Genomic DNA, 12,187 nt, shown 5'->3' with positions numbered 1-12,187 from the left:
CAAAAAAAAAAAAACACTAATGGCCAGTGAGTTGGAGTCTCAGGGTGGGGTGGCAGTTTTTCTTGAGCAATGTAGCCAGACGTTGAATTGTGTTTCCTTTCCCTGGGGCGCAGGGTGCAGAGTGTCTTCCGAATCTCATGTGACCTTGGTCCAGGGGTTCTGTTTGTTCCTGGGGCAGGGAGGGTTTTTTTTTGTTTGTTTTTTGGGTTTTTTTGGTGTCTTGTTTTCTTTCTCCTCCATGTGTCTTGGCAGGCACTCATTGCTGTGGCTGTCGGCCAAAGGGAATGTTCTGGAGCTGCCAAGGAGGGAGGAGACTCGGGTTGGCTAATCCCTGGATGAACGGTGCTCCATTCCCACCTCCCCTCCTCGCGCCTGCCCTGCCTCTCCACGCAGAGTGTTAAGGAGCCACTTTGCCCAGACTCTGTTTCCCCACCTCCTGTGGCATGGGTGTGCCCAGTGCCGCTGCTGGCCTCCGCTGCTTCCATCAGCCCTGTCGCCACCTGGTCCTTCATGAAGAGCAGACACTTAGAGGCCGGACGGGCACGGGGAGGTCACCCCTGGGAGTATAGGCTCCCTGACTTTGGTTCCAAGCCAGTTTCCGTCCCCGGCGCCTGGAGTGCACACAGCCCAGTCCGCGCCTGGTGGCAGGAAGCCACCCTGCTTTAGATCAATCACTCGGGTCCCCACCTTAGAAGGGTCCCTGCCTTAGATCAATCACGTGGACACTAAGGCACGTTTTAGCGTCTCTTGTCTTAATGATTATGTCCGTCCGTCTGTCCATTGCGTTTTCTGCGTCATGTCATTGGGTATAATCCTCAGAAATAATGCACACTAGCCTCTGACAACCGTGAAGCTATCCGTTACACGTGGGTCTGAACTTGTAGACTCGGTTTCCAGTATCAAATAAATCTATAACAGAAAGTGGCCTTTGGAGGTCTTTGTGTCCTGGGAGGACCCTTCCCTCACCTCTCTGAAACCTGCTGGGCCGTGTGGACCATTGCTTGGGCACCCACAGGAGAGTTTACTCTGCTCATCTCTCTGCCCCATGAGACTGTGTGCCTTTGGAGGCACTTACTGGAGATTGTAAGCCGGACGGAGCACCTGCTAGGTAACAGGCTGAGACCGGGGCCAGGGATCCCAGAGCCAGCACATTCTGCCATCCTAGTCACCTGTGGTTGGGCCCTCATGAGGGTTTTTTGTTTTTTGACAGGGTCTCATTCTGTCACCGAGAGTGCACTGCTGGAATGTAGTGGCGCGATCACAGCTCACTGCAGCTTCGACCTCCCCAGGCTCAGGTGGTCTTCTCATTCAGCCTCCCAAGAAGCTGGAACCACAGGGGCATGCTGGCTAATTTTTGTATTTTTTGTAGGGACGGGGTTTTGCCATGTTGCCCAGGTTGGTCTCAAACTCCTGAGTTCAAGAGATCTACCCACCTCAGCCTCCTAAAGTGCTGGGATTATAGGCATGAGCCACTTTGCCTGGCCCCTCATGAGTTTTGATGGGTGGGGATGGGAGAGGAGGTCACTGGAATGGAACCATTAGTCCTGGGCCTCTGTCCCAGCATGGGACAGGACATGCATGAAGCTAGGCAGATCGCTTCTCTCCAGTGGCCTCCATATCCCCATGTGTACAGTGGGAATTTCCACTCTGTGTTCTCAGAGGTCTCTTGCAGTTCCAACGGCGAGTCCCAAGTGTTCTACAGATGTGGGGCTGAGAGTCACTGTGGGGAGGCCTGCCTCAGCTCCCAGCCCCTTTGGGAGCCTTTGGGAGGTACTGGCGTCCCAGGCAGAGGCTCTGAGACAGCTGCTTCCAGATCGCAGTTCTGCCACGTTTGATGTGGGGCTTCAGTTTTCTCATTTGTAAAATGAAGAAGGGAATGGCAGACTCGCAGGACTGTTCCGAGGGACAGTGGCGATTGTATAGGTTTTTAGTGGAGGGCTGGCTCCTAGGACCCAGTAAATGGCCTTGTATCTTCCTTCCAGACCAAGGATCCTTGTGGGCCAATGGGGGCGCCCTGCAGCAGGAGTCTTTGGGTGAGGAAGAAAGGCCATCATATCTGACTTTGGCCTTAGTGATGAGGCCTGGGTGGCTGCCTGGGCACCTCCTTTGCAACTGGCCAGAGTCTATCCTTTCTTCCTCCACGGGGACTCTGACCTCCCCAGGTGAACTCAGGCCTGAGCCAAGATGCCCTCCCTCTTTTGCCTCTGCCATGGGCTTTCTGACAGGCTGAGTTGCTGGACTGTGACCCCCTGCGGAGGCTCTCTTTTTTTTTTCTGTCTCCTTGGCGGCGGTCTCTCCCCGAGTCTGGTACCCTTCCCACCACCCACCAACCTCCACCCCCAACCCCACTCCCACCCCACCCCAGCCTTGATGCTGTCTAGTGCCCAGAGCAGAAGAGTTCGATCTGGAGCTGGTTAGCTTTTGGAAAAAACAACCATGTGGAAACACCGCCCACCCACTTCCCAAAGCTGAGCAGAATGGACAGTTAGTGGGAAGCTGGGCCTCTCCCGTCCCCCTCCCCCACCCGCCTAGGGCTCTCCACTCTGCCTAAAACCACCGTGGTGGTGGTCTCTCTGATTGTAACAACAATTTCGGAAGCTCAGAACAATTTTCTTTACATCATATTCCACCCAGAAGAGCCCCTGCTAACATTTGATGAACAAGTTTTTCACCAGTTGGTTGGCACTTACTCAGTGCCGGGCCAGGTGCCAAGCTCTTTATCAGTCGTGAAGCATTCATCTGATTTACCACTCACAGGGGAGCCTTCTGCTAGCCCCAAATTACAGACTGGGAAAGTAAGGCCTGAACATCTGGGATGCAAATGCAGTCTGCCTCACTGAGCCTCCTCTGTAAGCCTTCTGTGGGGGCTCCCGGGGTGGCTGGCCCAGCCTAAAGGGACTTCAGTGTTCCTGGCACATGGTAGGCATCTGTCTTTGTTGGGCAGTTGAATCAGAAGGGCTGAGGACAGCTGGGAACACACCCTGTCTCCAGCAAACCTCGTGGTTCTGTCATCTGCCTGCCCCTCACGCAGCCTAACCCTTCTGAACCGGAAGCTTGGGCTGCACTCACTGCGTACCCTCCCCTTACCCACCCCACGACCTGGCCCAAGCAGCAGCTCCCAGAGCGGTGGCCCAGCAAATACAGCTTGACTTGGGGCCAAGGCTCTTGAGGGCTGAGCAATGTCCCCATGCTCACTCCTGAAACACTTTGTCCCTTTGCCATTCAGAAGGCATCATTTTGGGGAAGGCAGTGGTTGGTTTTTCAGAGCCAGAGAGTGGCCCTGCCAGCTGCTGGGCAGGGCAGGCTGAGAAGGGTGGTATGCAGGTGTTGTTCTGACCTCACCTCCACTGTGCCAGCCTGACTTGAGATGCCAAGTATCTTAGGCTTGAGGGTGGGTAACAGGAGGCATCTCTCTCACTCCAGCCCCTTCCTCTTCCTAAGATACCCGTGTCTTCTACCTTCCTGTGGTAGAAGAGTGGATGGGTTAATTCCCTTCCATAATCCTCCCAGGACCTAGAGGCTTTCAGATCAGGGCTGGGAGGGGCCCAGACAGTTCTCCCCAGGACCTCTTCTACCTTTGGAATGCCTATCACCTGGGGGAGGGGGGTGTCAGACATCCCCCAGACCCATCCTGCATTCCACTCTATCCAGATTGAGGCCTAGAGAGGGGCGGAAGTCCTTTAGAGTCACAGGGAATGGCAGCGCCTGGACTGATACTCTGCCCAGCTGCTTTGCCTGACCCTCTCAGAGCATAACTTCCGGACACCTGGTAAGCAGTGGTGGGGGGTGGTTTCCAGAAAGAAACGCAGAGGGAGCAGACGAAAACCTTGGAGATGGGACAGGGCAAATCCTGGATTCGTTGTGGGGGTGGGGGAGATTAGATTGGAGGTCACAGGCTGATCTGGCAGTGTCTAGGGGAAGAGGGTTGGGTGGTGGGATCGGGTTTTCTCCGGGTAGGGAAGGGTTAAGTCCTCCCAAGCTCCTAAACTTTCTCCTCCCCACCCGGAGGCAGCACCTAGAAGCCGCCCAGTGCCCCGAGCTGTCTCCATGGCCTGCCTGAGCTCCTCGCAGCTCCAGAAGGTAGGAGCCTGCAGGTGGGGGCTGGGAGGATCATGGGGGGCTGGAGGGGTCACCGCGGTAGTCCCGTGCTCAACCCACCCCTTGCCCCATTTTACCGAGGAGGAAACTGAAGTCCAGAGGAGCGTGTTCTCAACCACAACCCCTGACTTCACACACAGCCCGGGGTGTCCAGATCACAGGACGCAGGGTGGGGTGGGGTAGGGACGTGTGTGTTAGACCAAAACAAGAATAAAGCCTCGGAAACCACCAGTTCGGCCCCAGGCTGGAATCGGCAACGAGGGGGGCGGGGACAGCACCCAGGAGGGGCGGGGCTCGCGAGAAGGGCCCAGGTTCGTCCAATCACAAAAGGCTACCACGTGGGAATTAGCACAGCATATTAAAAAAATCACTCAAACATTCCTACGCTGAGACTTAATATTTTCGTATATAGCTCTAGAAATTTTCTTCCATTATAACAGCTACCACGAATCAAGTGCTGGACAAGTTTTTTTTGAGGTGGTGGGGAGGAGACAGGGTCTTACTACAGGCACACCCCCTCCCCCAACACAGAGTTCATTTTTAAATTTTATTTTATTTTAATTTTTTGCACGATATCGGCTCACTGCAATCTCCACCTCCTGGGTTCAAGCACTTCTCCTGCCTCAGCCTCCTGAGTAGCTGGGAGTATAGGTGTGCACCACCATACCCAGCTAATTTTTTTTGTATTTTTAGTAGAGATGGGTTTTCACCATGTTGGCCAGGATGGTCTCCATCTCCTGACCTCGTGATCCACCCGCCTCGGCTTCCCAAAGTGCTGGGATTATAGGCGTGAGCCACCGCGCCTGGCTATTTTTATTTTTTTTGAGACGGAGCCTCTATCGCCCAGGCTGGAGTGCAGTGGCATGATCTTGGCTCATTGCAACCTCCACCTCCCGGGTTCAAGGGATTCTCCTGCCTCAGCCTCCCATATAGCTGGGAGAAGCACACCACCATGCCTGGCTAATTTTTGTTTTTAGTAAAGACAGTGTTTCACCATATTGGCCAGGCTGGTTTCGAACTCCTGACCTCAAGTGATCTGCCTGCCTTGGCCTCCCAAAGTGCTAGGATTATAGGTGTGAGCCACTGTGTCCAGACTGGAACCTGACTTTTTTTTTTTTTTTTTTGAGACAGAGTTTCATTTTCATCACCCAGGCTGGAGTACAATGGGCCCAGGTTCTCCACTCACTGCAACCTCTGCCTCCTGGGTTTTTAGTAGAGACAGGGTTTCACCATGTTGGCCAGGCTGGTCTTGAACTCCTAACCTCAAGTGATCCGCCTCCCTCAGCCTCTCAAAGTGCTGGGATTACAGGTGTGAGCCACTGCGCCAGCCCTATTTTAATTTTTGTAGAGATGGGGTCCCATCACTATGTTGCCCAGGCTGGTCCTGAGCTCCTGAGCTAAAGCGATTCTCTTGCCTCGGCCTTCCAAAATGCTGGGACAACAAGGCATGAGCTGCCGCGCCCAGCCTGCCGGGTTCAATAAAAGAGGCTGTACTGTCATCCCCATTTGGTAGCCTGAGGGCCAGAAAGAGGAGGGAACTTACTTGGCCAAGTTCTCACAGTGGCCAGGTAATCATTTATAGCCAATCTTTTTTTTTTTTTTTTCATCTCACAGTATATCAGGTTCATTCCCATGAGAGTAAATATGTTTTGGCCGGGCATAGTGGCTCACGCCTATAATCCAAGCACTTTGGAGGCCAAGGTGGGCAGATCACCTGAGGTCTAGAGTTCAAGACCAGCCTGACCAACATGGTGAAATCTCATCTTTATTTAAAAAAAAAAAAAAGCCAGGCGCGGTGGCTCAAGCCTGTAATCCCAGCACTTTGGGAGGCCGAGGCGGGTGGATCACGAGGTCAAGAGATCGAGACCATCCTGGTCAACATGGTGAAACCCCGTCTCTACTAAAACTACAAAAAGTTAGCTGGGCATGGTGGTGCGTGCCTGTAATCCCAGCTACTCAGGAGGCTGAGGCAGGAGAATTGCCTGAACCCAGGAGGCGGAGGTTGCGGTGAGCTGAGATCGCGCCATTGCACTCCAGCCTGGGTAACATGAGTGAAACTCCGTCTCAAAAAAAAAAAAAAAAGTAAAAAAAGAGAGTAAATATGTTTCTACATGATTTTTATCAGCTGTGTTGTGTTCCAGATAAATAAACTGTACTCTGTTAAACTAATCACCTTGAGCTGAGTGTTTAGGTTACTCCCCACTTAGTGCTGTCATTAACAAGGCTCAGTGAATATCCCCATATGTATATCTTTGCTCCCCTATTGCCTAATCATCCTAAAAGAATTCCTAGCTGTGGCTCACGTCTATGATCCCAATCCACTTTGGGATACCAAGGTGGAAGAATCGCTTGAACTCAGGAATTCAAGACCAGCTTGGGCAATATAACAAAACCCCATCTCTACAAGAAAAATAAAATTGGGATGCCCAGTTCTGGCTTCCACACACCATTCATGACCACCCACCATGGGTCCTACAGCTCTGTTAGGAATGAATCACATCGGTATCAAGCTGAAAATTGCCTCCTAGGGAACTGGGCCAACCACAGCCACCTGTGCATACCCTTAATCCAGTAAATACACAAATACACTGCTGGAAGGACACAGGGTGTCCTTAACTGGAAACCAGGCTCTTGGTGGGTGTGTGCAGTAGGTAACTTTCTATGTGTGTGTGTGCACTTCCAGGCTGGAGTGCAGTGGTGTGATCTCAGTTCACTACAAACTCTGCTTGCCGGGTTCAAATGATTCTCCCGCCTCAGCCTCCCGAGTAGCTGGGATTACAGGCACCCGTCAGCACACCTGGCTAATTTTTGTATTTTTAGTAAAGACAGTGTTTCGCCATGTTGGCCAGGGTAGTCTCCAACTCCTGACCTCAAGTGATCCGCCCACCTCAGCCTCCCGAACTGCTGAGATTATAGGCATGAGCCACCGTGCCCAGCATTAGGTGACTTTTAGTGTCCCTGTTGGGGCTAAGACTTGGTAACCCTCTGCAGACAAACATGCAGATATTCATTCCCTCCTTTATCTCTCTCAAGAGCCTCAGAATAAGAGGACCAGAGGCAAATCAGAAGAAACCATCTGCTTCCCCTCCATGGCTGCTGCTGCGCTCAGGATAAGACCCAGCTCCCTGCCTGGCCCAGCCCCTGCCATCCTCCTGCCTCCTCTTCCATATGTTCCTCCCAAATTCAGGGGCTTCCCATATCCTGCTCCCTCTGTCTGGAATGCTCTTCCCTTATCCCGCTGGTCCCCTCTTGAAATGTCACTCCCCCCCGAGAGCCACTGCCCCAAGCACCTTCTCCTTCCCAGACAGTGTGCTCTCGCTGCTTCTGCCTTCAGCACTCGGTCGTCCTCTCTCTCCAGCACACAGTTTGTGACAGTAAATTTACCTGTGTGATTAGCGTAATGCTGGTCTTCTTCACTAGACTGGAGGCACCGTGAGGGCGCGCATCATGGCTGACTTGCTCATAGCCATGCTTTCAGCTTCTAAAACTGTGTCTTAGACACAGTAGATAATCCGTCTTACTTGAATAAATGAATAAGGTTGTGTTTCCAGGTGACCCAAGCCTATTGGACAGGAAGAACAGGGACAAATTCCCCTTAATGCTCCATTTTCTTTTTTCTGTTTTTTTTTTTTTTTTTTTTTTGAGATGGAGTCTCTCTCTGTTGCCCAGGCTAGAATGCAGTGGTGTGATCTCAGCTCACTGCAACCTCTGCCTTCTGAGTTCAAGTGATTCTCCTGCCTCAGCCTCCCAAGTAGCTGGGACTACAGGCATGCACCACCATGCCCAGATGATTTTTGTATTTTTAGTAGAGATGGGGTTTCACCATATTGCCCAGACTGTCCTTGAACTCCTGACCTTAAGTGATCACCTGCCTCAGCCTCCCAAAGTGCTGGGATTACAGGCATGAGCCACCTCGCCTCACTACTTTTTCTTTCATTCAAGTAGCCAATATTGACTGCTCTTTGCTGGGTGCCAGACTCCACGCCTGGGGTAGAGGACAGGGCTGTGAACAGAATACCTGGTCCCATCTTCACATAGCTGCAGGGTTGATGGAAGGGTCAGACAGGAGCATTTGAGGACTGGGGAAGCCTGAGTCCCAATCCTGCCCGCAGTTCCGAGAGGATGGGTTCCTGGTACTGGAAGGATTCTTGTCTGCAGAAGAGTGTGTGGCCATGCAACAGAGGATTGGCAAGATAGTGGCCGAAATGGATGTCCCTCCCCACTGCCGAACAGAGTTCTCCACCCATGAAGAGGAGCAGCTTCGAGCCCAGGTAGGTATCTGAGGCGCATGAGGATGGGATGTGATCTTTGAGGAAGGGCTTGGTCCTGGCCAGAGCAGCAGCATGAAGGGAGGATCCCAAGGCTCCGGGGTGCCAGGCCAAGCCCCTTACACACCTTTCCCTTGGTCCTCACTATGAAGTTATCAAGTAGGCATTATTGTCCGCATTTTTTTTTTTTGAGACAGAGTCTTACTCTGTTGCCCAGGCTGGAGTGTAGTGGCACAATCTCAGCTCACTGCTACCTCCGCCTCCCAGGTTGAAGTGTTTCTCCTGCCTCAGCCTCCCGAGTACCTGGGATTACAGCTGCCTGCCACCACACCTGGCTAATTTTTGTATTTTTAGTAGAGACGAGGTTTCATCATGTTGGTCAGGATGGTCTTGAACTCCCGACCTCAGGTGATCCACCCACCTCAGCCCCCCAAAGTGCTGTGATTACAGGCTATTGTCCCCATTAGACAGGTGGGGAAAATAAGGCTCAGCACAGTTGCCCCAAGCCACAGTTAGTAATGGACAGAATCAGGATTTCAACCCAGATCTGTCTGATCCCAAGCCCCTGCTGTTCCCCGCTCAGCTTTACTTTCTGTTTTCTGGCCACCAAAGTCCACTTTATGGCCAGCCATCTGGAATGAGCCCAGTGGTCTGGAACGCTCCCACCTGTATAAGTGTTATCCCCCTATGAGCTAGGAACTCAGATTTTCTGCCTCCAATGACAGAATGGGTCACATGGTAGAACCCAGCAGTTTGTGATGGGTAAGCTGAAGACTCTGGGGTCTCCCACAGGGTTCTCTTGACCCTTCATAGTTGGAGTTTATTATGCGCCTGCCAGCACTGCCCGGGCCAGGTGCAATCTGGCACTCACAATGAGGAGCTCCTGCCATCTGGTGGGCATAAGAGGAATTACAACAGCCGGAAGCCATACCAGGACAGGGGGAGAATGGAGTCTTGAGAAGGAAAAGCCTGTTAAGGAATGATAGTTTCCTCCAAAAAGCTGGTCCCATTTGCTGCACGCCTGCTTTCTGTTGGGGAGATATTTGGGGGAGCACAGACAGGTCCTGCAGCCAGAGACAGGCAGGTCATCCAAGGGTTCCTAGGAGTAAGAAGGGCTGAATCCTGTGCCCTCCAAGCTGCCTTCAGAGACTAACGGGTTACGCAGTGGGAAGAATGTGACACTAAAGCTGATGTGTTGACCGGGGGCGATGACTCACATCTGTAATCGCAGCACTTTGGGAGGCCGAGGTAGGTGGATCACCTGAGGTCAGGAGTTTGAGACCAGCCTGGCCAACATGGCAAAACCCCATCTCTACAGAAAATACAAAAATTAGCTGGGCCTGGTTGCATGTGCCTGTAATCCCAGCTACTTGAGAGACTAAGACAAGAGAATCACTTGAACCCAAAAGGCGGAGATTGCAGTGAGCTGAGATAGCGCCACTGCACCCCAGCCTGGGCAACAGAGCAAGACTCTATCTCAAAAAAAGAAAAAAAAAAAGATTAGCTGGATATGGTGGTGGGTGCTTGTAATCCCAGCTATTTGGGAGGTTGAGACAGGAAAATCACTTAAACCCGGGAAGCAGAGGTTGCAGTGAGCTGAGATCATGCCGCTGCACTCCAGCCTGGGCAACAAAGCAAGACTCCTGTCTCAAAAAAAAAAAAAAAAAAAAGCTGGTATATCTTGGTTTATAATGCGTGCAAAGAAAAGAGCTTGGCATAGTGCCCAGCACTCAGTAACATCCTCAAATTCACTCTTGATACTGTGAGAAAGAAAAAAGATCAGTGCGCGTCCTGTCTCATTCTCTTGGGTTACCTCCAGCTCTCCTTGTCTGAGTTATTTTACAACATTGTGAGTTGGATAAAACTGATGATAATGCACATGATACCTGTCCAAGTAGGGGTCAGTGCCACTCTGTTCCAGTCACGTCGCCCTGAACTGGGTCCTGTGGAATGCAATTATTGTCCTGTGGACAGAACGGTTGGGCAGCTGGGTGTGGTGGCTCATGCCTATAATCCCAGCACTTTGGGAGGCCAAGGAGGGAGGATTGCTTGAGCCCAGGAGTTTGAAACCAGCCTGGTCAACAAATTGAGACCTCTTCTCTACAAGAACTTTTTTAATTAGCCGGGCATGCTGGTATATTCCTGTGGTCCCAGCTACATGGGAGGCTGAGGCAGAAGGAACACTCAGGTCCAGGAGGTTGAGGCTGCAGTGAGCTATGATCTTGACATTGCACTCCAGCCTGGGTGACAGAGCAAGACCTTGTCTCAAAAAAAAGGACAGTTTGCATCTATCTCTAAATTCATTTCAAGGGCTGGGCATGATGGCTTACACCTGTAATCCCAGTACTTTGGGAGGCCGAAGCAGGCAGATTGGTGGAGGTCGATAGTTCAAAACCAGCCTGGGCAACATGGTGAAAGCCAGTCTCTACCAAAAATACAAAAATTAGCTGGGCATGGTGGTGGGCGCCAGTGGTCCCAGCAACTTGGGTGGCTGAGGCCGGAGAATTGCCTGAACCTGGGAGGCAGAGGTTGCGGTGTGCCGAGATCTCACAATTGCATTCCAGCCTGGGTGACAGAGAGAGACTTTGTCTAAAAAAATAATCATCATTTCTGTATTCCTTAGGATCTATATACGTGTGTGTCTGATTCTTAGAATTCTCCTTTGAACCAGTTGTAACATCTGTTTCCCTCATGAAATAATGAACTCAGTAAAATCTCTGACATATGCTTAGCATCATTACATTTAATATTTTTATTGGCCAGGCATGGTGGCACAAGCCTATAATCCCAGCACTTTGTGAAGCCAAGGCAGCGGGCAAATCGCTTGAGCTCAGGAGTTTGATGTCAGCCTGGGCAACATGGTGAAACCCCGTCTCTACAAAAACAACTAGTCATGGCCGGATGAGGTGGCTCACACCTGTAATCCCAGCACATTGGGAGGCCAAGGCTGGCAGATCACTTGAGCCCAGGAGTTTGACACTAACCTGAGCAATGTGGCAAAACCCTATCTCTACCAGAAGTACAAGAAAGTTGAGAGTGGTGGCATGTGCCTGTAATCCTGGTTACTTGGGAGGCTGAGACAGGAGGATTGCTTGAACCCAGGAGATGGAGGTTGCAGAAAGCTGAGGTTGCGCCACTGCGCTCCAACCTGGGTAACAGAGTGAGACCCTGTTTCAAAAAAAAAAAATTAGTCAGGCATGGTGGTGTGAACCTGTAGTCCTAGCTACTTGGGAGGCTGAGGTGGAAGGATCACCTGATTTCATGAGGTCAAGGCTACAGTGAGCCGTGACTACGTTACACCATTGCACTCCAGCCTGGGCAACAGAATGAGACAGTCTCTCTCAAAAAGAAAAAAAACAAAAACAAAAACAAAACAAAACAAAAAAACAGCACCTCAATTTCTTTTTCTATAAAATGAGGATTATGATAGACACTACCTCTTTGGGTTTTGGGAGGCTCAGTGAGATAACACATGTACAGGCATGTCTCAGAGATATTTTAGGTTCAGTTCCAGACCACTGCAATAAAACCAGGTTTTTTTTGTTTTGCTTTGTTTTTGTTTTTTGAGATGGAGTCTTCTTCCCATCACACAGGCTGGAGTACTGTGGTGTGACCTCGGCTCGCTGCAGCCTCTGCCTCCCAGTGGCAAGCAATTCTCCTTCCTCAGCTTCCCAAGTAGCTAGGATTACAGGCATACACCACAACGCCCAGCTAATTTTTTATTTTTAGTAGAGACAGGGTTTCGCCACATTGGGCAGGCTGGTCTCGAACTCCTGACCTCAGGTGATCCACCTGCCTCAGCCTCCCAAAGTGCTGGGATT

General features: G+C 51.3%; 1 protein-coding gene across 7 annotated transcripts in view; it reads left to right on the top strand.

Annotated features, from left to right (window-relative positions):
* Positions 1-3,404: 3,404 nt before the first annotated feature.
* Positions 3,405-12,187, top strand: part of PHYHD1 (phytanoyl-CoA dioxygenase domain containing 1) — a 19,990-nt gene continuing 11,207 nt past the window's right edge. For 2 of the 7 annotated variants that reach the window (XM_037728061.1, XM_037728062.1), the window contains exons 1-3: positions 3,407-3,769; positions 4,013-4,080; positions 8,211-8,369. In XM_037728061.1, coding sequence (XP_037583989.1) covers positions 4,048-4,080; positions 8,211-8,369 — 192 coding nt within the window. In that variant the 5' untranslated portion in view covers positions 3,407-3,769; positions 4,013-4,047. Of the gene's footprint in view, positions 3,770-4,012; positions 4,081-8,210; positions 8,370-12,187 lie in introns of those variants that run through there. The other 5 variants (XM_017499149.1, XM_017499146.1, XM_017499145.2 and 2 more) reach the window with 4 other exon arrangements.

Source organism: Cebus imitator, unplaced genomic scaffold (assembly GCF_001604975.1).
Source record: "Cebus imitator isolate Cc_AM_T3 unplaced genomic scaffold, Cebus_imitator-1.0 Scaffold254, whole genome shotgun sequence".
Taxonomy (NCBI): Eukaryota; Metazoa; Chordata; class Mammalia; order Primates; family Cebidae; genus Cebus; species Cebus imitator.
Note: the sequence above shows the minus strand (reverse complement) of the source record. Positions and strands in the feature narration are given on the sequence as shown.